At 36.1% G+C, this 23,902-nt stretch overlaps 1 protein-coding gene across 5 annotated transcripts in view; it reads right to left on the bottom strand.

Moving 5' to 3' along the window:
* Window positions 1–2,996: 2,996 nt before the first annotated feature.
* The window catches only part of otud5a (OTU deubiquitinase 5a), a 61,028-nt gene continuing 40,122 nt past the window's right edge, over window positions 2,997–23,902 (bottom strand). For 2 of the 5 annotated variants that reach the window (XM_087263389.1, NM_001075110.1), the window contains 7 exon segments: window positions 21,641–21,705; window positions 21,389–21,545; window positions 21,034–21,182; window positions 10,642–10,827; window positions 6,504–6,708; window positions 4,126–4,242; window positions 2,997–3,542 (listed from right to left, as the gene is read on the bottom strand). In XM_087263389.1, coding sequence (XP_087119515.1) covers window positions 3,421–3,542; window positions 4,126–4,242; window positions 6,504–6,708; window positions 10,642–10,827; window positions 21,034–21,182; window positions 21,389–21,545; window positions 21,641–21,705 — 1,001 coding nt within the window. In that variant the 3' untranslated portion in view covers window positions 2,997–3,420. 5 annotated transcript variants of the gene reach the window in all.

Below are 23,902 nucleotides of genomic sequence, written 5' to 3'. Positions count from 1 at the left end.
CTGGTCACGTTTTATAACAAGGTATTATTAAGTATTAATGTATTTATTTACTAATATAAAAACTACTTATGAAACATTTACTAATCATAGATCAACATTTACTAAAGCATTATTAAAATATAAATTCATGCTTGTTAACATTAGGTAATGCAAGGTGAGTTAACGAGAACTAACAATGAACGACTTAATTTCCATTAACGAAGATGAATATAGTAAAACATGTATTGTTAATTGTTTATTTATGTTAGTAAATACATTAAATATTATAACCTTTTTGTAGTGTTACATATTACACTTATACCATACTTATATAGTGTATACATCAGCATAGTCATATATAATAACGATACACAACACCATATAGTAACATTTCTGTCAATTCAGTCAAATATAGTTTATACATTGACCTCATGAAGAGGACTTCTTTTTTTCCCTTTTTAATCACGCTGACCGTGAGTACTGGGTTGGACAACTGCCTTAATCCTTCATGCCATAGATTCAACAAAGTACTGGAAATATTCCTCAGAGATTTTGCTTCATATTGACATGATAGCATCACACAGTTGCTGCAAATTTGTCGGCTGCAAATCCATGATGCAAATCTCCCGTTCCACTACATTCTAAAAGTGCTCTATTGGATTGAGCTCTGATGACTGTGGAGGCCATTTGAGTACAGTGAACTCATTGTCATGTTCAATAAACCAGTCAGAGATAATTTGCGCTTTATGACATGGTGCGTTATCCTGCTGGAAGTAGCCATCAGAAGATGGGTGCACTGTGGTCATAAAGGGATGGACATGGTCAGCAACAATACTCAGGTAGGCTGTGGTGTTGACACGATGCTCAATTCATACTAATGGGCTCAACGTGTGAGATGTAAAAATATCCCCCACACCATTACACCAACCACAACCAGCCTGAACCAGTGATACAAAGCAGGATAGATCAAGCTGATCAAGACCTGAGCTGCTGCTGCGCTGTTGGTCATGGGGGAGTGGGGAATGGACACACGAGTCTTCGCTGAGGCCAGCTTCCAGCCTCCAGTGCCGTGACTGAAGCTCTGCACAAGACTTTTGGCCAGCAAGGAAATTAAATCAGTCGTACCCAGCTAAACTAAACTTAACTTAACTGAAGTGAACTTAAACACTAAAAACTGAACTACCCTGTTCCAGTTACTATGACAGATTTATGTGAAGCTGCTTTGACACAATCTACATTGTAAAAGCACTATACAAATAAAGCTGAATTGAATTGAATTGAATCGAATCAATGCTTTCATGTTGTTGACACCAAATTCTGACCCTACCATCCGAATGTCGCAGCAGATATCGAGGCTCATCAGACCAGGCAATGTTTTTTCAATCTTCTCTGTTCCATTTTTGGTGAGCCTGTGCAAACTATAGCCTCAGTTTCCTGCTCTTAGCTGACAGGAGTGGCACCCGGTGTTGTCTTCTGTTGCTGTGGCCCATCTGCCTCAAGGTTGGACGTGTTGTGCATTCATTAGCTGGAACCAATCTGGCCATTCTCCTCTGACCTCTGGCATCAGCAAGGCATTTGCGCCCACAGAACTGCCACTCACTGCATATTTTCTCTTTTTCGGATCATTTTCTGTAAACCCCAGAGATGTTTGTGTGTGAAAAACCCAGTAAATCAGCAGTTTCTGAAATACTCAGACTAGCTTGTGTGGCCCCAACAACCATGCCACGTTAAAAGTCACTTAAATTAAAAACAAGTAATCGAAACAGGTTTGTAAAAAGTAAATAATATAAATAATTCCTTACATTTACATAGCGCTTTTCTGAACATTCAAAGTGCTTAAAGGCTGATTTATACTTCTGCGCCAAACGCACGTGCATGCTACGGCGTTGATGCATAGCCCTACGCCGTGGCGTTGCTGACGTGCACCTCTCAAAAAATGTAACTACACGTCGCAACGACGCGTAGCGCAAGCTCTGTGATTGGTCAGCTTGGTAGCACTGACGAGTCTGGGCGGGGCCGAGAGCCGCGTGAATGGCGCAGGCCCGATGAAGTGATTGTTTACAAGTGTGGAGTCCCGTGAAGGAGCCCTGGATGGAAAGTTTTGTTTTGTGTTTACCTCACAGTAAAGTTGTTGCACGTCCGCCGGATCCTGCCTCAAAATGAGCGTGTTTGAGCCAATTGTACATCCAGGAAGTGTTCAGGAACAGCAAAACAGCAGCGAAGGAACTCGACACAGAGGAGCATTTACACCTCACTGCCAACTGGTGTTTCGGAAGTGTTAATGCAGACCAACAGAGACAGCGCGCAGAAGTATAAATGCACGGCTACGCACGTTGCATGCGCAGTGGGTTACTCCGGTCACTTGACGCAGAAGTATAAACCAGGCTTTACACATTGAGGGGAATCTCCTCATCCGCCACCAGTGTGCAGCATCCACCTGGATGAGGTGACGGCAGCCATATTGTACCAGACCGCTCACCACACACCAGCTGATTGGTGGAGAGCAGACAGAATGATAAGGCCAATAATTATATGGGGATGGTTAGGAGTCCATGATGGACAGAGGCCAGTGGGCAAATTTGGCCAGGATGCCAGGATTAAACCCCTACTCTTTTTTGAAGGACATCCTGGGATTTTGAATGACCACAGAGTTGGGAACTCGGTTAACCGTCTCAACGGCACTCACTAAGCAGTATAGAGTCCCCTTCACTATACTGGGGCATTAATACAGACACAGACCACAGGTTGAGCGCCCCTTGCTGGTCTCCCTAACACCACTTCTGGCAGCAACCTAGCTTTCCCATCCAGGTACTGACCGGGCGCAGCACTGCTTAGCTTCATTGGGCGACCATGAAAGAGTTTTTTTGTTTTGTATTTTATGTGAACTATCCCTTGTGTTACTTTTACAGAGGTGACTTAAATAAATAAGCATACTCTGATAAAAATCTAGTAAATCGTGCCCCACTATTGTTTGTGATACTGCTAAACCATAAAAAAGACACCATCAAATAAAACGATTTCTTCAGAAAGTTCTTTTTTTATTCCAAGAAAAAAAAGAGCATTTTCATCCCAAACAAGAAAATAAAACAAGATTATATTAATCAATTATTAAGAGGATAAAGTATGACTTTTTTCAATAACTTTTCGTTTTCCCGCTGTATTCTATAATGATATCAGTCATGTTGGTTTTCACATGCACCTAAAGAAGTCCGATGATGGCGTGAATGGAGTAAGAAAGAAAAGGAGTGGTTAGGCGAGTATCACGACAATGGGCCATTACTGCTGGATGGCGGAGGCCAGTGATGGACAGATGGATGAATGGATGGATAAAGGAGAGGGAGGACAGTGTGACCTGCATGATGATGGAGAGAATGTGATTGGTTTGATCCCCGTGTTTCTGCCTCCTGCTTCGGGCGCAGACTGTGCCTCGAGCCTCCATTATCAACTGCTGTCTGGAGAAGGTTCTCTATGCATGGCGTTTTTCTTCATGCTATCGAGGTATTCCTGTTGTGACACGGCCAAGACCGACGCCAGTATCTCATCGTCTTCCCAGTCTGTGAGGCCTGTTGCAAAAAACAGACCAATGACCAATTTGCAGTAGAAAATTCACAAAATTTCTCATGAAACATTTTCTTTCATTATTATTCTAATGATTTTGGCATTAAAACAAATCAATAATTTTAATGTTTACAATTTGTCTGTTGAATATACAATCTATACAATGTATTTTTGTCTATTGGCACTTTAACAAAACACTTCTAATGCCTTTATTATTATTTTCAAACGTGCAAGTCAGCAATAATAAATATCCATAGGTGTGTCCAAGCCATTTAGACTCCTGTATGTCCATTACAAGTGCTCCGTTTGTCAAAAACAATCACTCCCTATTTGCACCTCCTTAAGTTCTAAGCCAAAACAAAGCCCAAGTCAACAGTGTGAGGGGTGTGCCGATACTCAGCCTTAATCTAGCGTATTTAACAGCACATAACGACTGCATTTCACACACCGAAAACACTGAATCACATCACAGATTCACTCTGTGTGGACGGCAAGCGATTAACATGACATTCCTAAGCCTTACTTGCTTTCATACTGAATCAGGCGGCACAGCTAGATCAATTGGCAAGCGTGATTTTGCGTCCTCACCAAATGCAGTAGGGGACATCTCTTGCATAATGGCCCGATAGCCGAGTGCTGGATACAGAGACACCAGAGAAGACGAGGTGGGTCTGTCTGGTCCAACGCAAGCCTGGTTACTGGGACCTGAACGGCGAGACAGGACATTTTTTTTTATGAAAGACCCAGGTTCAAATATCTGGGTTTTATCTATGAGAGTTCCCCTGTGTACTGTGCTTTCAGGTGAATTACACAGAGACGTCATGTTTAAGTAGATCAAAATAAATAACAGCTTGATTTTAATTTTTTTATGCAATGTGACTTTAACCCCTTAACTGTCACTGTTTTTGCAATGAAATCCTATAATCCTATAATAATGTCTAATCATGACAAACTATTTATCATTGGAAATGTATAAGACTTCTGAATTCTGTTTTTTTTTTTTTGTTATGTAGGAAGAGTAATAGATTAAAACCCATTTACTGTCACCCTACAACCTGTGGGACCAGTTAAATTTTTAAATCATAATATTGTAGTCTAAACATAAAACAATATAACAAACTATAAACCATTTGAAAGCTTAAAGCTTCTTGATTATATATCTGGTTATTAATGTTTTGATAGATATTATTATGGAGTAAATTTATTAATAAGCAACAAGGACACATAAGAGTTGTAAAGCATTACTTTGCTACAGCAATCCACATGTAAAAGTTGTTTTTAGACGCTAAATTCAACTGAGATACCACCAAACTTGCCATATTTTGTTCAAATATTCTGTACACTTCCCAAATACTGTCAAAAGTATAAAAAAATGGTCATGTTTGGTACTGCAGCCAAACAAAATCTTACTTAAAGCACATTTTTTTAGATATCAACTTCAAATTTGGGTTATAATTTGTTTACATGTTTAGCTTTCATTTTTTGTTTTTCGGGTGAAACAGATTTTTGTAAAATACTTTGTTTATGTAATATATTAAAATATACATTTATTGTTTTATTATTTTCATTAACGAAGGCACAAAATCTATTGTTTTAAATATTTTTAAAAACATTTTCACTTCAGCTACAATTTGACATGTCCTTTTTTCAGACATCAACATGTAATTTTCATGTATATGTTACAAAGGTGGGAGTGACAATTAAGGGGTTAAACGCAATAATCAACTAATAATAGAGTAAATAGGCAGATATAATGCTAGAACACGAGTTTAGAGAAACATTATAGAGAACAAACTAACAATAAAAAGACATAAAGAACCAAAGATAGATCAAATAAATGACCTACAGAACAAACAAATGCAAGATAGACAAATGATAAAAATGAATGAAAAAACAAAAATATGTCAACGACTAAACAAACTATTATGGTAAAAAGCCACAATGTTGCACTTTTGTTTAATTGTGACATTTTTAAATTAAAATTGAGAACATTTAACAATAAAATGTTGCTCTGATGAGTTTTTGATTATAATTAAACTTGATAATTCTGATTAATTTCGTCATACTGTCACCCTGTGGGACCAGTTGCATTTTAAACCATAATATTGTAGTCTAAACATAAAGCAATCATGACAAACTTTATACTATTTCAATGCTTAAAACTTGTGACTGGTGTTTTGATAGATATTATGGAGCAGTTATTAATTAACTAGCAACAGGTATACTCATCAGTGTTGTAAAGCAGTACTTTGCTACAGAAATCCACATGTAAACGTACTTTAGATGCTTTTAAAGGCTAAATTCAACTCAAATACCACCAAACGTGCCATACAACTTTAGAATTTTCAGAACTATTGTCAAAAGTATGAAAAAATATTCTCAAAACATAGGGAATTAGAAGCGGATGTGATCTGGAGGTCATGTCTGGTACTGCGGCTAATCAAAAATTAATAATTAATGTAAAACTGCTTTAATTTTAAATTTACCTTTACATTCATATAAACTACAATTCAAACATTTGGACTCACTAAGTTGTTGTTTTTCAAGAAATTAATACTTTTATTACCTTTCAATAACTTGATCAAAAAGGCAAGTCATTGGAAAAAAAAAATTATACCAAAAAAAAAAAAATCAGCTTTTATTAAAGCTTAAATAATATAAATAAAACTTTATCCAGAAGAAAAAACTTTCATTTAAAATACTGTGAAAATAAGGGAAATATTTTTTAAAAAATGTAATTTTTACAAACATATAATAATAATAATTTTGCCTTCAACTGTATATATTCCTTAAGATTTTGGGCAGAAATACGACCCAGTCATGTTCCTGACACCATTTTCTATTGTAATTAATTTTAATTATCAGCAAACAGCATATGGCATTTACTCTATATATTGTCCTGCTGGAGGAAATGCATCACCCAGTTGGCCTGATAAAGCTAATGACAGCGTCTCCTGATAACAGACCTGGTGCGCAGGGCGACGGAGGTTTGGACAGAGCGAGGGCTCCGGCGGGGGACGGGGGTTTGGCCGCTGTGTCCGAGTGTGCGGGATCAGGAATCTCCGGAGAAGGGGCGGAGCTTCGTTGCCGTGGAGATCGAGCATTCCATTCTTCCAAACCACTGGAGGCCGCAGCCGTGGCAGAGCTGCACGTAGCACTGGCCTTACGAGGCTGGCAACAGTAAACACATTCATTCACAAATGAGCCACTTTGTCACTTGAGAACAGTTAACATTCTTACATCAGGGCATTTACTAAATGCTTACGCAAGATACACTAGCGCTTCTACGTTTGGGATGACTTTTGCTCAGGAAGGCTGCATTTTTTTTAATCAAAAACAATCAAAAGTATTAAAGAAATAGTTTAATCACCAAATTTAAACACTGTCATTATTTACTCCCTTATTACTTGTTCAACACCTATTTGAGTTTCTTTCTTGTGTTGAACACAAAGGAAGACCGTTTTGAAAAATGCCGGGTGATGGTACCCATTGACTTCCATTGTAATTTTTTTTCCACTATGGAGGTCAATAGATGTGTCTTATTTCAGAAGCTGCACCCTCAAAGGATATGTTAAGGTATATAACCAGTAATAGCAAAGAATAGCAAAGTCGAGTAAAGGAGGTCGAGCCTTCTCCTTTATGGCTAATACACTCCGGAATAGCCTTCCTGATAACATCCGAGGCTCAGACACACTCTCTCAGTTCAAAACTAGATCTTGTTTATATACACTATGAACAGCAGCTACGCTAATTGTTCTCTTTTTTTCTCCATTTCCACCTGGGTATACTCATCCCGAGGTCCTCAGATTATGAGTCACTGATTGGATCCAAGACCAGCGACAAGATGATCTCAAGGTCTCCATATCCGGGACCAGGCCGTATCCTGAGCTGCTGCTGCGCTGGTGGTCATGGGGGAGTGGAGAGCATGAGACTGATTCCAGTGATGCTCCAGGGACAGACGTATCTTCGCTGAGGCCAGCTTCCAGCCTCCACAGCTGAGACTGCAGCTCTGCACAAGACTTTTGGCCAGCAGAGAAATTAAAATGGTTGTGTCGAACTGAGTCTGGTTCTCTCAAAGTTTTTTTTCTTCACTCTACTATCGGTAAAAAAAATTTTCCCTCTCCACTGTCTCCACTGGCTCGCATGGTTCAGGATTGGTAGAGCTACGCATCGATGAATTTGCTCTTCAGTGTTTGGACTCTCAGTAATGATTTTAAACCACACTGAACTGAGCTAAACTAAAGTGAACTTAAACACTAAAAACTGAACTACCCTGATCCAGTTACTATGAAAATTTATGTGAAGCTGCTTTTACACAATCGTCATTGTAAAAGCGCTATACAAATAAAGCTGAATTGAATTGAATTAATAAAAGTTGAAATAATTTCTTTTAAAGGGTTTTTAAAACTTGTTTTATGCGATCTGAAAGCAAAGCAGGGTTTACAAAAGCTGGAAATATATGTCTTTAGATCCATACATGTACACATAAACATGTAAACTGTTTAGAAAATCCCCGTTTAGTAATACATGTCATACTCTTTAGATATCCAAGTAAGAAACCTAATTCATACACATAATACAGAGTTTTCTTTAAAAACATCCTGCCATTATCATTGCGCAATGAATCTTAAGATGTTCGAGGTCGCAAAGGATCCAATTGGTTATCTTTCATTACCTGGGAAATGAAGGACGCATTTTAAGGCTGAATTTGAAGGAGCCTACCAAATTTTTTGAAATGAGACAAGCTTCATCATGCAGCCATAACGCAGTGCCCTTCAAATGCATCCTTCAGAGGTCTCAGCCTCTGAAATGAGACAGCTACTGAGTACCATCATCCAGAACTTTTTTTAAACATCTTATTCAAGTTCAAATAAAGACTCTAGAATACACAAGACATGTCACTCGTATAGATTTGAATGTGAAAAAGTCTAACAGTCAATATGGCAAATGAAGCCCCGCTTACTAGTACAGGAGCCAATCATCGATCGCTATAGACTGGCAGAGAAGCTCGGACTAGACGTGTGCTTTTTCACGACAGTTTGGTGGTTAACAAACGCCTAGAATCTCAACAAAATTCTTGATTTACAGACATTAGAAATATAAATAAAGCCTAAAATCTGTACTTTTAAATGTACTAAATACACTTGTAAACAAAAAGTTTCTTAGTTTTGTAATCTGTATAAAGTGGACACAAGGTACAGTCTGTCCTACCAAACACACATCACGACAGCAACTACTCAAACGCCCACAAACTTGTAAACAAAGAGTCACTGTCATTTCTGAAGGAGATTCGACATCAAGACCAAGTTGTGGATTACTTCAGGAGAGTAGCGTGAATCGACAATCATTATCCAGAGGATGATATTGTGTAGAACGGCCATAATTGAGGTTAGTGTCGTGATCTTGTTCCTTTTGAGTGAGCATGTGCATTAGCTTGGGCGACATGAAAATATGCCGATTTTGTTAGTTGGACGTTTAGAAAATAAACTTATTAAACAGTTCTTATTTAATTTTATTGGTGATTCCAAATATGTAATGTAATCGTAAGCTTGGCGAACAGTTTTTCCCTATTCAGACAGAATGCCCGAGAGGAGTTTCAAAGATGGCCACCGAGTGAATTGACATGTTTTAAAGGGACTTTAGTTCAACAAAGGAAAGAAACTGATAAAGATTTAAAACTACACAACGGAAATTAAATAGTCATTAATTTTTTTTAATAGCTGAACAATCCCTTAAATACTGCTTAATAAAATAAAAAATTTAGTACAACAGTTTTTTATGCAAGTATAAATAAATGTATAATATATATTTTTCAGCATTTAAAACACAATGATTCAGAAACTATGCTTTATGCTGATTTGATGCTCTATTGTGATAAATTATTATTGTCCTCAATCCTTAATAACACTGTAAAAAATTCACCTTTTATTATTATTTAGCTGTTTTTTTCTTATACCATTCAATCTCCTTTTCTACATTTTATCTTAATGGATAATTATTATAACATGTAAAGAGTCTTGTAAAACTGTGGAAATGATTTGTTTTCTTTAAATGAATTCACAACTAAAAATAATAAATGAACTATTTCGGTTTTAAACTGATCTGACTTCTGGACTGGTCCATGATTAAAGGTGGGGGACACATTTGCACAGTTGTTATAATTACATTTAAATGAAACTTTTTAGACCCTCACAGTACAAAATATGATAGAAAACTGTTATATATAATTTATAGGTATCATTTATACTTCTAGGTGTTTATTTCCGATATCCTAAGCTTACCTTGCTTATTAATTAAATCCACCTCTGGACCGAACATAAAACAATTAAGGTGCCCACAAAACAACTTAAGAATTGTGTTGTTTCAAGCAACAAAGGTTTTAAATGAATGATTCAAATAAAACATCATAATAAATATATATTTAAAAATAAAAATATACAAATATTTGTATTGCATATTTACATATGAAATCTGTTTTATTTGATAATGACCAGTGATATTACTAGAGCAGCATTAGTAGAGGATCATGTGACTGGACTGAAATACCACTTCAATTAAATTCACACAGGAAGCAGTTACGTTAAATTGAAAACATACTTAAAAATTATGTTTTTGAAGGATTTTTGATTAAATAAATACAGCATTTGTGAGCAAAAGACATTCCTGAAAATACGGTTTAACTTATCAACACATTTATAAGTTTCTCTCTGATACCTTAGTGACACTAAGGCTTGGTGTCAATAAGTTTGCATTGGATTTATAAGAAACGCTAGTGCTTCTGTGAAGAAGGGTCTTGTTCACAGCTGGTTCAAGTGTGAAAACGCAAACCACACGATCACGGCATAAATGACAGACCTCACCTTTGTGTATTCTCCACATAGAATGAAGTAGTCATCCCCACTTATGTGTGACTTCTTAAAAACGATTCGGTTGAAACAAATGGTTTATGACGTGAAAGGTTTTCAAGAGGCAATTATCACACGTGATTTACCTGAATCCTACCGACAACCATTCAAAACGGTATGTAAACCAAGATTCTGACTTAATGAGATGTGTTGTTTAGGTAGTTAGTCGGATTAGCGTTAAAATGAGTGGATTTCACACCTGTCGTGCCTGTTTCTCCTGATCTCGAAGCCACTGTAAATACGATTCTCTGGCCACTTGCTCTTCTATAGCCTCATTGGTGGCTTCCCAATCTGTGGCCCTCTTCTTGTCCTCCAGCATCTGTTGCTCAATCCAGGATTCCTCTGACGTTTTGATGGCATTCTTCATGAGTGACTGATCTGCGAACTGCGTAGAGACAGAAATGCAAATGTAAAGGAAGGGTTAGAGGTCGCAGCGTTAGGCCTCGGGTGACAGGTATGAATGTTTTTCTGCTCAAACAGAGCAGAAGCTGATTTGTAGGAAGTGTAAAATGATGTCTTAGCTAAATTCAAATGAAGCAATAAGTCATTTTTAAGGGACTCGTTTTAAGAATGACTGACAGACGCTCATTTTTTTTTTTAAATACTGCATGTTGTAAAATAGATCTCATTGCAGCACACCTCTTACAATCGGGAGTCAAAATGGTTCAAATCTGGTTGGATAAATGAGAGAAAGTCAATGATAGATAAAATGTTAGAATGGTTAACAAGTAGAATGAACTATTATCAGAATGAAAAGATAATAGAACGAAAAAACAAACAACTTATTAAATAAACGATTGGCATGGTGGTTAGCACTGTCGCCTAACAGCCAGAAAGTCAATGGTTCGTTTGCATGTTCTCCACGTGTTCGCGTGGGTTTCCTCCGGCTGCTCCTCCATAGTCCAAACGCATGCAGTATAGGTGAATCGGATTAACTAAATTGGTCGTAGTGTATGAGTGTGTGTGTGTGAATGTGAGAATGTAAGGGTGTTTTCGTGTACTGGGTTGTGGCTGGAAGGGCATCCGCTGTGTAAAACATATGATGGAATACCCCTGATAAATAAGGGAATAAGCCAAAGTAAAAAGACTGAATAAATAAATAAACAACAGAACAAATAATTAAACAGCAGACATTAAAAAGTTAGACCAACAAAAATAAATATTGTGTTATTAATTACTTATCCTTAAGTTATTTTATTCCGCTGAGACCTTCGATGATCTTCAAAACAGAAGTGAAGATATTTTAGATGAAATCCTAGAGCTCTCTAATCCCTCATATTCAGCAATGGTCCAAAGGCATGTCCAGAAAGGTAACCAAAAACATAGGTAAAACATCCCATGTGACATGGTGGGTCACTGTAATTATATGAAGCTCTAAGAACACTATTGTGCACAAACAAAATGTAAAAACAAGTTGTTGTTTTTTGTAATGTCTTCCCCTCAGGTCAGGGTGTGTGTTTACTACGTGTTGCTTATGACGCTTGTTTGTTGCGATGCTGACAATAATACAATGCATTGTCTGCAGACAACCTTAACAATCTGACCTGACGTAAAAAAGACAAGAATAAGTAAAAAAAAAGTTTTTGGAGCTTCATATAATTACAGTTGAATAACACATAAATTGTGTTGACGTGTTGTTTTTGGTTCCTTTTCTAGACTTTGAACTTCTCAGGACCATTGCTGTTTACGGAGAGATTTTTTCATTTGTGCTCTGAAGAGTAATGAAGGTCTCAGTGATTTGGAATGACATAAGGGTAATTAATTATTAACATGATTTTCTTTTTAGGGTTAACTAACCCTTTAAGAAATAACAAGCAAACAAATAATATGACAATATGACAAATGACCAAAAGATAACCCAAAACAAACAGAAATATTGGAATAAACAAACGATAGATGGATGATGGATGGATGGATGATGGATGGATGGATGAATGGATGGATGGATGGATGGATGAATGGATGGATGGATGGATGGATAGTTGGATGGATGGATGGATGGATGGATGGATGGATGGATGAATGGATGGATGGATGGATGAATGGATGGATAGATGGACAGATAGAAAGATAGATCAAGTGATCGATAAAAAGAATAGATATGTAGAAGGAATCAATGATTGACAGATATTCAATAATTCAATTTACATTCTTAAGAAAATCTTGGGAATAACCTTATCTTCTACTTTAACAAGATTTAATGAATCCCGCTCCTGAACTTCAACAGTGGTTTGTTTATGCAACACGTATTATTATATTTTTTAAATGTACAAAGTACATAAATATACAGTTACCCCACTGTTATCTTACCTAAACATAATCTTTTAGATCATTAAAAAAGACACAACATTTATTCATTTCAGGTCTAACAGACAGTAAAATCACCCATTCTTCCACCCAAATCAAGGTGTTTGCAGAGTGTCCAAAGCAAGCAATAATGGAACAACAACTGTCATGGATCTTTTCAACAGTGAGTTGACAAAGACATTTAGACTGCCACAATCGTCGTTTAGTAGACTCGACAACAGCTTGTTCTGTGTCATGTGGCAGTAGGTTATTTTAACATCACTGCAGATGCATCCAAGTTTTCAATTTGATCATGTGTGTCCTATCAAAGAGTTCAGAGCAGGTTTTTCACATCCTTCATAAACCATCTGAAGGTTCGATCCATTTGGACAATTTCATTCTGATTACGCATGTACGCATGTATATTAACTAATTGATGTTTAACCGAGCAAAAAAGTTTCATAGTATATCCGCTAATATTTTGTCTTCTAGAGAAAGTCTTATTTGTTTTATTACGGCTAGAATAAAAGCAGTTTAAAATATTTTTAAAACTATTTTAAGGTCAATATTATAATCCTGTTAAGCATTTTCTCGATTGTATACAAAACAAATAACTATTATAAAACGAATTGCCTAATTTCCCAAACTTTACAAATTAGTCTAGTTAAGCCTTTAAATGTCACTTTAAGCTGTATAGAAGTGTCTTGAAAAATATCTGGTCAAATATTATTTACTGACATCATGGCAAAGATAAAATAAATCAGTTATTAGAGATGAGTTATTAAAACTATTATGTTTAGAAATGTGTTGAAAAAATCTGCTTTCTGTTAAACAGAAATTGAGGAAAAAATATACAGAAGGGCTAATAATTCAGGAGCGCTAATAATTCACTTCAACTTCAACTGTCATGACTTCTTAAATCAACATTTAGAACCTATTATCGATCTAATTTTTAATAGGACAACTTTTTCAATTACTTTCCCTACCACATGTGGAGTCAGGTGACCCTGCTGTGTTAGGGCTGATTTATACTTCTGCGTTGAATGCATGGGTATGGTTCGGCATAGCTAGCGAGGGAAAAAGGAGGACATAGTGCATAGAGCCCTGGCAATTTATGTGCCCTGCAACGGGAAGCCCCCCAACTGCTAAAGACTAAGGGGGGCCCACTGAAAACTTTTATGCAAAGAGCCGAAAAAATTGGCAACGACACTGGGCACAGCCTTCACGCGGTCACATACTCAACGCACCTCTTAAAAAATGTAATGCATGATGACTAAAAGCTGCTGCAGTGATGCCTTGAGGCAGCATATTTTCAATTACAATAAAATTATTATTTACATGAAAATATTTGTCAACAGAATGTTCAAAAAATGACTATTTAAAACATTATTTACAGGATATACAAGAGTTATTTTATTTAGAAGAGATACTGCTTATTTTCAACTTTTGAAAACATTAAAAAATAATTACATTTGTTTCCAAAAGTGCAAGTTATTTATTTTCACTGATTTATTTATATTCATGAAAAAAGTGACTGCTGCTTTTAGGCAATGTGTGTTTTAATTTCAGTTGTTCAACGTTGATGTTCAATGAATAATCAGAAATAGTAGATGGTGTGTGTTTCCTTCAATTATTTTAAAATCAAGTGATGCACGCTTCATTCAGAAATCTCTCATCTGTAATATGTGAGCATATTTACTGTACAAAACCTGTAAGTGAACTATGAGGGCAAAAAAATAAATAAAATAAAATATTTGTTCATTAATTGTAATTGAGTTAAAATGTTTAATTAATTGAGATTTTGATTTTAGACCAATCGCCACAGCCCTAAACTGTACATAGACCATTATGATTAAGATTTAATATAAATTGAATAATTGGAATATAATGCTCCACATAAAAGCACCTAACGTAACAAGTACATGGGTTATGTATTTCTGTTGCCTGATTTCAAGATGTATCTCTTGTTGTTCTCTCTGTTCTGAGCTGAACTTCATGTTCTGAGCTCTGGAACAGTGCGTTTATGTCTGTACAGCGTACTGGAGTTTTCACCGTCTGTTATATTAAACCAACTGACCGTAATATGGGGGAGCTCCAGGACGATAACATCTAGATCCACATCAAGTGCCTGAGATATAAAGCAACTCACTGGTTCTCTCATGTTTTGTAGCACATGATCTCTTGACCCAGCATGAAATAATAATATAGTAATTTATAGTAAATATTACAGTGTTTTTAACAATACTGTAGCAAAGTGTAGTATAATATAGAATACCTGACAAAAGTCTTGTTGACGATCCCAGTTGTAAGAGCAACAAATAATAACTTGACTTCTAGATCATTTGGAAAAGTTGCAGAAAATAGATTTTTCTGATGAATCATCTGTTGAACTGCATCGCAATCGTAACAAATACTGCAGAAGACCTATTGGAACCCGCATGGCCCAAGATTCTTATAGAAATCAGTCAAGTTTGGTGAAGGAAAAATCATGGTTTGGGGTTACATTCAGTATGGGGACGTGCAAGAGATCTGCAGAGTGGATGGGAACATCAACAGCCTGAGGTATCAACCATTTGTGCTGCTCATTACATTACAAACCACAGGAGAAGGTAAATTCTTCAGCAGGATAGCGCTCCTTCTCATACTTCAGCCTCCACATCAAAGTTCCTGAAAGCAAAGAAGGTCAAGGTGCTCCAGGATTGGCCAGCCCAGTCACCTGATATGAACATTATTGAGCATGTCTGGGGTAAGATGAAGGAGGCATTGAAGATGAATCCAAAGAATCTTGATGAACTCTGGGAGTCCTGCAAGAACACTTTCTTTTGCCATTCCGGATGACTTTATCAATAAGTGATTTGAGTCATTGCAGAGATGTATGGATGCAGTCCTCCAAGATCATGGGAGTCATACAAAATATTAATTATTTTTCCACTGCACCATGACTTTATATTCTGTACTGTACATGATTTCTGATAAGTTACGAGACTTAAGTCAAAGTCTCGTTACTCGTTTGTCTAAAGCAGGTCGCACACCAGAAGCGCCGCTCGGCGGCGCGCCGCGCAGCGCCACGCAGCGCCATGTATTTTAGAATTCTAAACATAGGTTTCTATCAGGATACACACACCGGCGCCGCAAGTCGGCGGCTGTCGGCGGCGCCCGGCGACGGCTCAGGACGCAGTTCATTTTTCAGCCGCGCCACAGAGCGCCATCTGATTAGTTTCATGTTAAATATCATTCGAATGTGCGCGTCTGGTGTGCGATACTTTAATCTGTCATGTACGCGCCGTGTCGCGGCGCCGAGCGGCGCTTCTGGTGTGCGACCTGCTTAAGTCAGACGTTACTGTCCTTATTAATAGTTAAAAATCAAGGGATGATTATATTTGATTTTGGTATGCTGCTACCAAATAATCAAATAGAAGTCAAGTTATTTGTTGTTCCTAAAACTCAGATCGTCAACAAGATTTTTGTCAAGTAGTGTATATACTATAGTATTTACAACTTTCTTTGTTAATGAATGCTCCAACATACCATAGCATTAACTATATCAAACTGATTGTAATAAATGCTATAGTATACATTAGTTTTTACTGAAGTAAACTGTGGTGTATTATAGTTTTTTATTCCCTACAGTGCAATGCTTTTCTTACTTACATTTTCTGTCTTGTTCCTAGTCCGAATTTCTAGAAATACTTAAATCAAGTCATCTTTTAAGAAATAACTATGTGAGTTTTTCTCTAAAACAAGCAAAACAATCTGCCAATGGGGCAAGCAAAACAATCTTGTTTTTTTCTCTTGACATCAGATTATTTCACAAAAAAAAATTAATTTCACTTGATTTTTACATTTTATTTCGTACAACATGTTTTGCTTGTCTAGAAAATGCTTTTGATTCAAGAATTTCTAGATATTTGGACTAGAAACAACACAGACAAAATAAGTATGAAAATAATTTTTTGCAGTGTAAAGTAATAGAATACTACAGTATTGGGTCATTTGTCTGTATTATAATTGACCTTATTCTTTGCGTAAGAGAGGGCGCAACCATTTGAATCTTTTTGGCTTGAGACTTGCCCCCTGATATTTATTATTATATTACTCAGCTTTGTCTGTATAGTCATGAACACACATGTTTGATAAGCAAGTAGTTTGACCTTTTTCTGCTGTTTATTATTCCTAGTTATTTCTCCCATAGGCAACTGAATCAGAAGTTCTAAAACAATCACAAAAACAAGTGCACTACAGCAATGAAGAATAAGGTCAGCAGATGTATATACTAGAGAACAATAATAGAATTACAACAAAAGATTAAGTCAAGTAGTTTACTATAATAAAAAAAATAATAATAAAAAAAAAATATATATATACACACACATATATATATATATATATATATATATATATATATATATATATATATATATATATATATATATATATATACACACACACACATATATATATATATATATATATATATATATATATATATATATATATATATATATATATATATATAAGAATTGATATGCATAAATCCATATAATAAATAAATAAAAATAATATATATATATAAGAAAATATAAGAGAAAATAAGAAAAAAGTTTATAAGAAAATGTTTATGTGAAGCCACTGTCGTCTTCTACTGGGTGGTAGTGTATTAGTTTATTAGGGGAATGTTACAAAGCTGTTAATTGACACTTTAGAAGAGAGATAACAAAAATATCCACATCAGCGTTAGCCACAGATCAGTCCGAGAGCTCCAGCACACATTTACATACTGCGCCTCTATTTCTGATAGGAAGGCATGATCTCTCTTTGAAACAACACGGATAAAATAAGTATGAAAAGCATTTTTTTGCAGTGTAAAGTAATTGAAAACTACAGTATTGGGTCATTTGTCTGTATTATAATTGACCTTATTCTTTGCGTAAGAGCCGGCGCAACCGTTTGAATCTTTTTGGCTTGAGACTTCCGGTCTCATTCACTTCCATTAATTTTTATACATTAAAAACAGCTCGTTCTGCTTGATGTTGCCCCCTGATATTTATTATTATATTACTCAGCTTTGTCTGTATAGTCATGAACACACTTGTTTGATAAGCAAGTAGTTTGACCTTTTTCTGCTGTTTATTATTCCTAGTTATTTCTCCCATAGGCAACTGAATCAGAGGTTCTAAAACAATCACAAAAACAAGCTCACCACAGCAATGAAGATTAATTCAAGTAGTTTACTATAATAAATATACATATATATATATATATATATATATATATATATATATATATATATATATATATATATATATATATATATATATATATATATATATAAGAATTTATATGCATAAATCTATATAATAAATAAATAAATAAATAAATAAGTTAATTAATTAATTAATATTTATGGTGTAAAAACACTATATTTGCATTTAAATTATAAAATTTAAAATCAGGGCTAAACCCTAACATAATCTAGCATTTTAGAAAATGTTTATGTGAAGCCACTGTCGTCTACTGGGTGGTAGTGTATTAGTTTATTAGGAGAATGTTTCAAAGCTGTTAACTGATACTTTGGAAGAGAGATAACAGAAATATCCACATCAGCGGTAGCCACAGATCAGTCCAAGTGCTCCAGCACACATTTACATACTGCGCCTCTATTTCTGATAGGAAGGCAAGATCTGCCTTTGATCTGCTAGGCTTAAATTATCACAAGGTATGTGGCACGTAAACAAAACAGTGTGCTGTTAATAGGCCTTCCCCCGAAAACCACCAACATGTGAAATGCCCTACCCCCCCTCTTCTCCACCCCGGTGCAGTCTGAGATATGGGACGCTGCAGGTCACACTTTGTTGTCTCTTTGTGGCTTTGATGATCGAGACTATGGATCAGCTGACGGAGTAGCTTGAGTGAATGGGAGGAACGCTGTTTTCAATGGACTTCTTGATTCACAATGACTTTTGGTTTTCAGTAAGAACTTGCTTCAGCCAGTTTAATTTAAATAGGAATGAGTGCATGTTATAAAAGCACTGCAGGCGTACGTGATCGAATACACATAGACAGTAGTAGCACCAAAGTGTCGACCTCAGAAGGGTCAAGCAGAGCAATTAACAGCTTTCACATTTAAAATACGGCACAGTCACAAACAATCACCGGCTATTCTCACCTAAACGACACTTTAGAAGGACTTGCTTTTCAATGGATGATAACACTGATTATTATTAGTGCTGGGCAAAGATTAATCATGATTATTCACATCCAAAATAAAAGTTTGTTTATATGTTGTATTTTATATTTATTATGCATATGTGACACACACACACATACGTAGAAACAAAAGAATTTTGTTACATATACAATTAAATTGATTTATAATTTGTGTGTAAAAATATTGTTATTTATATATATATATATATATATATATATATATATATATATATATATATGTGTGTGTGTGTGTGTGTGTGTGTGTGTGTGTGTGTGTGTGTGTGTACAAATATCTCTAAATATAAATATATATATTTTTAAATAAATGCATGTATGTTTTTATATTTACATAGTAAATATACACAGCATACAGACATATATTAAGTCAAATCAAATTTTTATTTTGGATGGAATTAATCATGACAAAATTTTGCTCAGCACTAATTATTATTTTACAAACATTGGTTTTTAATATTTTATTTATTTTTAATGTAGTTTGTTCTTAGTACAATTTTTATATATTTTTAAAATGCATTATTTAAAATATTAACTTTTTATGCGTTTATGTCAATTCCTTTTTAATAAAATTATTGCTCACTGCATATCCTGCTTCTCTCAAAAACCCCCATAAGATCATGACAACAGGTTGCAAATGCCATTCATTCACTAAAACAAACTTAATATGGATGTAATTAACAGACACATTTTTATTACACAAATTATTATTTTACAAAATAAATGTTTTTATTATTTTATTTTGTTTATTTGTTTACTGCAGTATGTTTAAAAAAAAATAAAAAATACATTATTTAAAAATGGCCACTTTATTAGGTACACCTTACTAGTAACGGGTTGGACCCACGTTTGCCTTCAGAACTGCCTTTATCCTTGGCATAGATTTAATAAGGTACTGGAAATATTCCTCAGAGATTTTGGTCCACATTGACATGATAGCATCACACAGTTGCTGCATATTTGTCGGCTGCACATCCATGGTGCAAATCTGCAGTTCCACTACATCCTAAAGGTGCTTTATTGTATTGAGTTCTGGTGACAGTGGAGGACAGTGAACTCATTGTCATGTTCAAGAAACCAGTCTGGAATGATTCACGCGTAATGACACTGTGCTGGAAGTAGCCATCAGAAGATGGGTACGCTGTGGTCATAAAGGGATGGACATGGTAAGCAAAAATACTCAGGTAGGCTGTTGCGTTGACACGATGCTTAATTGTTACTAATGGGCCCAAAGTGTACCAAGAAAATATCCCCCACACCATTACACCACCAGCAGCAGCCTGAACCGTTGATACAAGGCAGGATGGATCCATGCTTTCATGCTGTTGATGTCATATTTTGACCCTACTATCCGAATGTTGCAGCAGGCAACATTTTTCCAGTCTTCTATTGTCCAATTTTGGTGAGCCTGTGCCAATTGTAGCCTCAGTTTCCTGTTCTTAGCTGACAGGACTGATACCTGGTGTGGTCTTCTGCTGCTGTAGCCCATCCGCCTCACGGTTGGACGTGTTGTGCGTTCAAAGATGCATATCTCAGTTGTACCGAGTGGTTGTTTTAGTTACCGTTGCCTTTCTATAACCTCAAACCAGTCTGGCCATTCTCCTCTGACCTCATCAACAAGGCATTTGCGCCCACAGAACTGCCGCTCACTGGATATTTTCTCTTTTTCGGACCATTCTCTGAAAACTCTATAGATGGTGGTGCATGAAACTCCCAGCAGATCAGCAGTTTCTGAAATACTCATACCCCATTCTGATGCTCAGTTTGAGCTGCAGCAGATCGTTTTGATCATGTCTACATGCATTGAGTTGCTGACATATTATTGGCTGGTTAGAAATTTGCGTTAACGAGGAGTTGGACAGGTGTACCTAATAAAGTGGCGCAAAGTTATTTTTTGTGGCGAATGGACTTTATAAAATTCCACAGTAACCCATTTGATCAAATGTAAAGATTTTTAATAATCAAATCAAATCAATTCTATTTAAATAGAATTAGCTCTCATTGCATATCCTGCCTCACTCAAAAACTCAAAAGTAGATTATGAAAACAGGACACAAATGCTCATTCACTTGCATGTACTCACCCCGGGTTTGAAGGCAGGAAGTCCGAGCCCAACTCCAATAGTGGCTTTGTTGGGATTCACTACAGAGTTATAGTGAATGTTTCGATGGTAACTAACTCTGATTGGCTCGTCATTATTTTGATGGATGCCATGGAACGTGTTAATTGGTTCTGAAAGAAGCCATCAAATAAAAGCAGAATTATTTAGAGATACAGGTCAACTTATGACACTTAACAGTATCTATTAGGACACTGCATGCATATAAATATGATATAGGAGAAAAATGTAGTATTCATCAAGGCAACCGCATGGAGCAATACATAATTAAATGTCCATAGTTCAGTTTCACAGGCAGCATCATGCAAATTAAACTAACCTGTGCCGGACTGATAAACTTCAACTGGCCGATTGTACATCTCTGCCATTGCCTGCATCTCAATGTGGTTGCCATGACAGTTGTTCTTCCTCTTTCTGTTGATGTATGTAGTGAAGTCCTCTGTCACATAGTTTGAGAAGTAATCTGCATTTTTCATCTGCAAGCAAATATCGCAGAGAAAGCCTGAATTTAATTAAACCGGTTCTCTACACATCGATGATCCACGCCAAAAAAAAAACAACAACTACGTACCAAGTAATCCATGCAGTGCTTGCGAACGACTTCGTGCATATCCTGGTCTCCGTAAACTTGATCAGCTGTAAAAAGAACAATACCAGGGTTATGAGTAAACATATGACTAATATAGCATTTATTGTAGTGTCTGCTGCACAATAGGGATGGAACGATTATAGATTTTGGTTATACGATTAAAGTCTGAGAAATAATCACAGTTTCACGGTTATGATTTTTATGCTTTCATTAATTTCAAAACACTGCTAGTTGAGAAAATCACATGAAACTTTAATATTTTTAGGTGTTTATTATTTGCAGGTGGCACGGTGGTGCAATGGGTAGCACTGTCGCCTCACAGCAAGAAGGTTGCTGGTCAGTTGGCATTTTTGTGTGGAGTTTGCATGTTCTCCCCAAGTTGGTGTGGAATTCCTCCGGGTGCTCCGGTTTCCCCCACAGTCCAAAGACATGCGCTATAGGTGCTTAAATTGTCCGTAGTGTATATGTGTGAATGAGTGTGTATGGATGATTCCCAGTGCTGTATTGCAGCTGGAAGGGCATCCACTGCGTAAAACATATGCTGGATAAGTTGGCGGTTCATTCCGCTGTGGCGACCCCTTATTAATAAAGGGACTAAGCCAAAAAGAAAGTGAATGAATGTTATTTATTACCGTTCAGCAACCAAATATTAATAAAAACAAACAACAGTCCATTTCTCTTTGGACTTAAAAAAAAAAAAATGAAAACAAGTTTTTGGCATTTAAACATAAGTAATAATTTTACATGTTTAATAGTCCCTCCTTGGCTGGTTAGTGTTCACATTGTCTGTTGTCTTTCTGAACCCTGATACGCTTCCATCATCAAGCTGCTGTTTTGTGTAGAGCTGTTGTAAGGTGGCAGCCATAAAAACAAAGCACCAAAATAAAACATACGCATACCACGATCAATCTGCTTTTAATGAAACTTTTGTTTTTTTTTATCATAATTATCATGATTGTCTTGTCTTAAATGTGATATTCCAGTTTTGGGCATTAATTTAATTTGCATATTTGGATTGATACATAGCTACAGTTGCCACTGGCTTGCTTAGTTTGGGACTTGTGGAGCTGCGCATCGATGGATTTGCTTTTCAGTCTTTGGACTTTCAGCTGTGAAAATTAAACCACACTGAACTGAACTAAACTGAACTTCCCCTCTGAAAACTGGACGGACACAGTTTCAATTTCCATTCATTAGGAATTCTATATTAAGCTGTTTTGACACAATCTACATTGTAAAAGTGCTACAGAAATTAGGCATGGGCCGGTATAAGATTCTGACAATATGATAACCTTGGTTAAAAATATCACGATTTCACGACATTGTGATTACTGCTCTATAATGTATTCTTTTTAAATGTCTGGGTAAAAAACAACAACTTTATACCCCTATCAATATAATACATTTTATTTAGAGAAACATTTAAAATATTTTAAAGCAGTAAACATCCCAGCAGGCACAGGACGTCAACATGACGTCAGATTGACGTTGTACCCCAACATCATGGGACATTGCATTTTGTTTGGAACTGAAAAATCAGGTTGACGTCAGAACCCAACATAAGGCAGAGGTCAATGTCCAACGTCCAACCCAAAAATCAACCAAATATCAATGTCTAATGATGTTACAGCTTGACGTTGTATGGACATTACTACTATGACATCTACCAGACGTTGGATATTGGTTGCCATATCTGATGAATAAATGTTGGTTTAAAATGTTGACTCGAAGTTGGGTTTTGGTCACTTTTCAACACAACCTAAAATCAATCAAATATCAACATCATTTGACGTCATAACTGGACGCCAAATCAACGTTGTAATTAGATGCTGGCTAGACATTGAATTTTGGTCACCTGACGTCAAAACCTACATCTAACCTATTATTAACATCTTATAATGTTGTGTGCCTGCTGAGATGTCAGGCTAAATAGTTCAAATAAATCAATCCTAAAAAAACAAAAAACAAACAAAAAAAAACTTAAATGAAAAAATCTTACTCATACCTTAGGAACGGTATAGCAGAAAATTTTGGCGGTTTTAAAACCTTGACTTTTCCGCGGTACACCTTGAAAACGGTTATCGTTCCGTATCTAATAAAAATAAAGAAAAATTTAATTGAATGTTACTCTATGTGAATTAGGGGTGTCAAAATTATTTGTTTCTTCGATGCACTGTGATGCACACGTGGACAATTCAATATCGGTCCAGTAATTACGTACTGACGTAATTGATCTCCTATGCC

Source organism: Danio rerio, chromosome 8 (genome assembly GCF_052040795.2).
Source record: "Danio rerio strain M-AB ecotype USA chromosome 8, GRCz13ab, whole genome shotgun sequence".
Lineage (NCBI taxonomy): Eukaryota > Metazoa > Chordata > Actinopteri > Cypriniformes > Danionidae > Danio > Danio rerio.
Note: the sequence above shows the minus strand (reverse complement) of the source record. Positions and strands in the feature narration are given on the sequence as shown.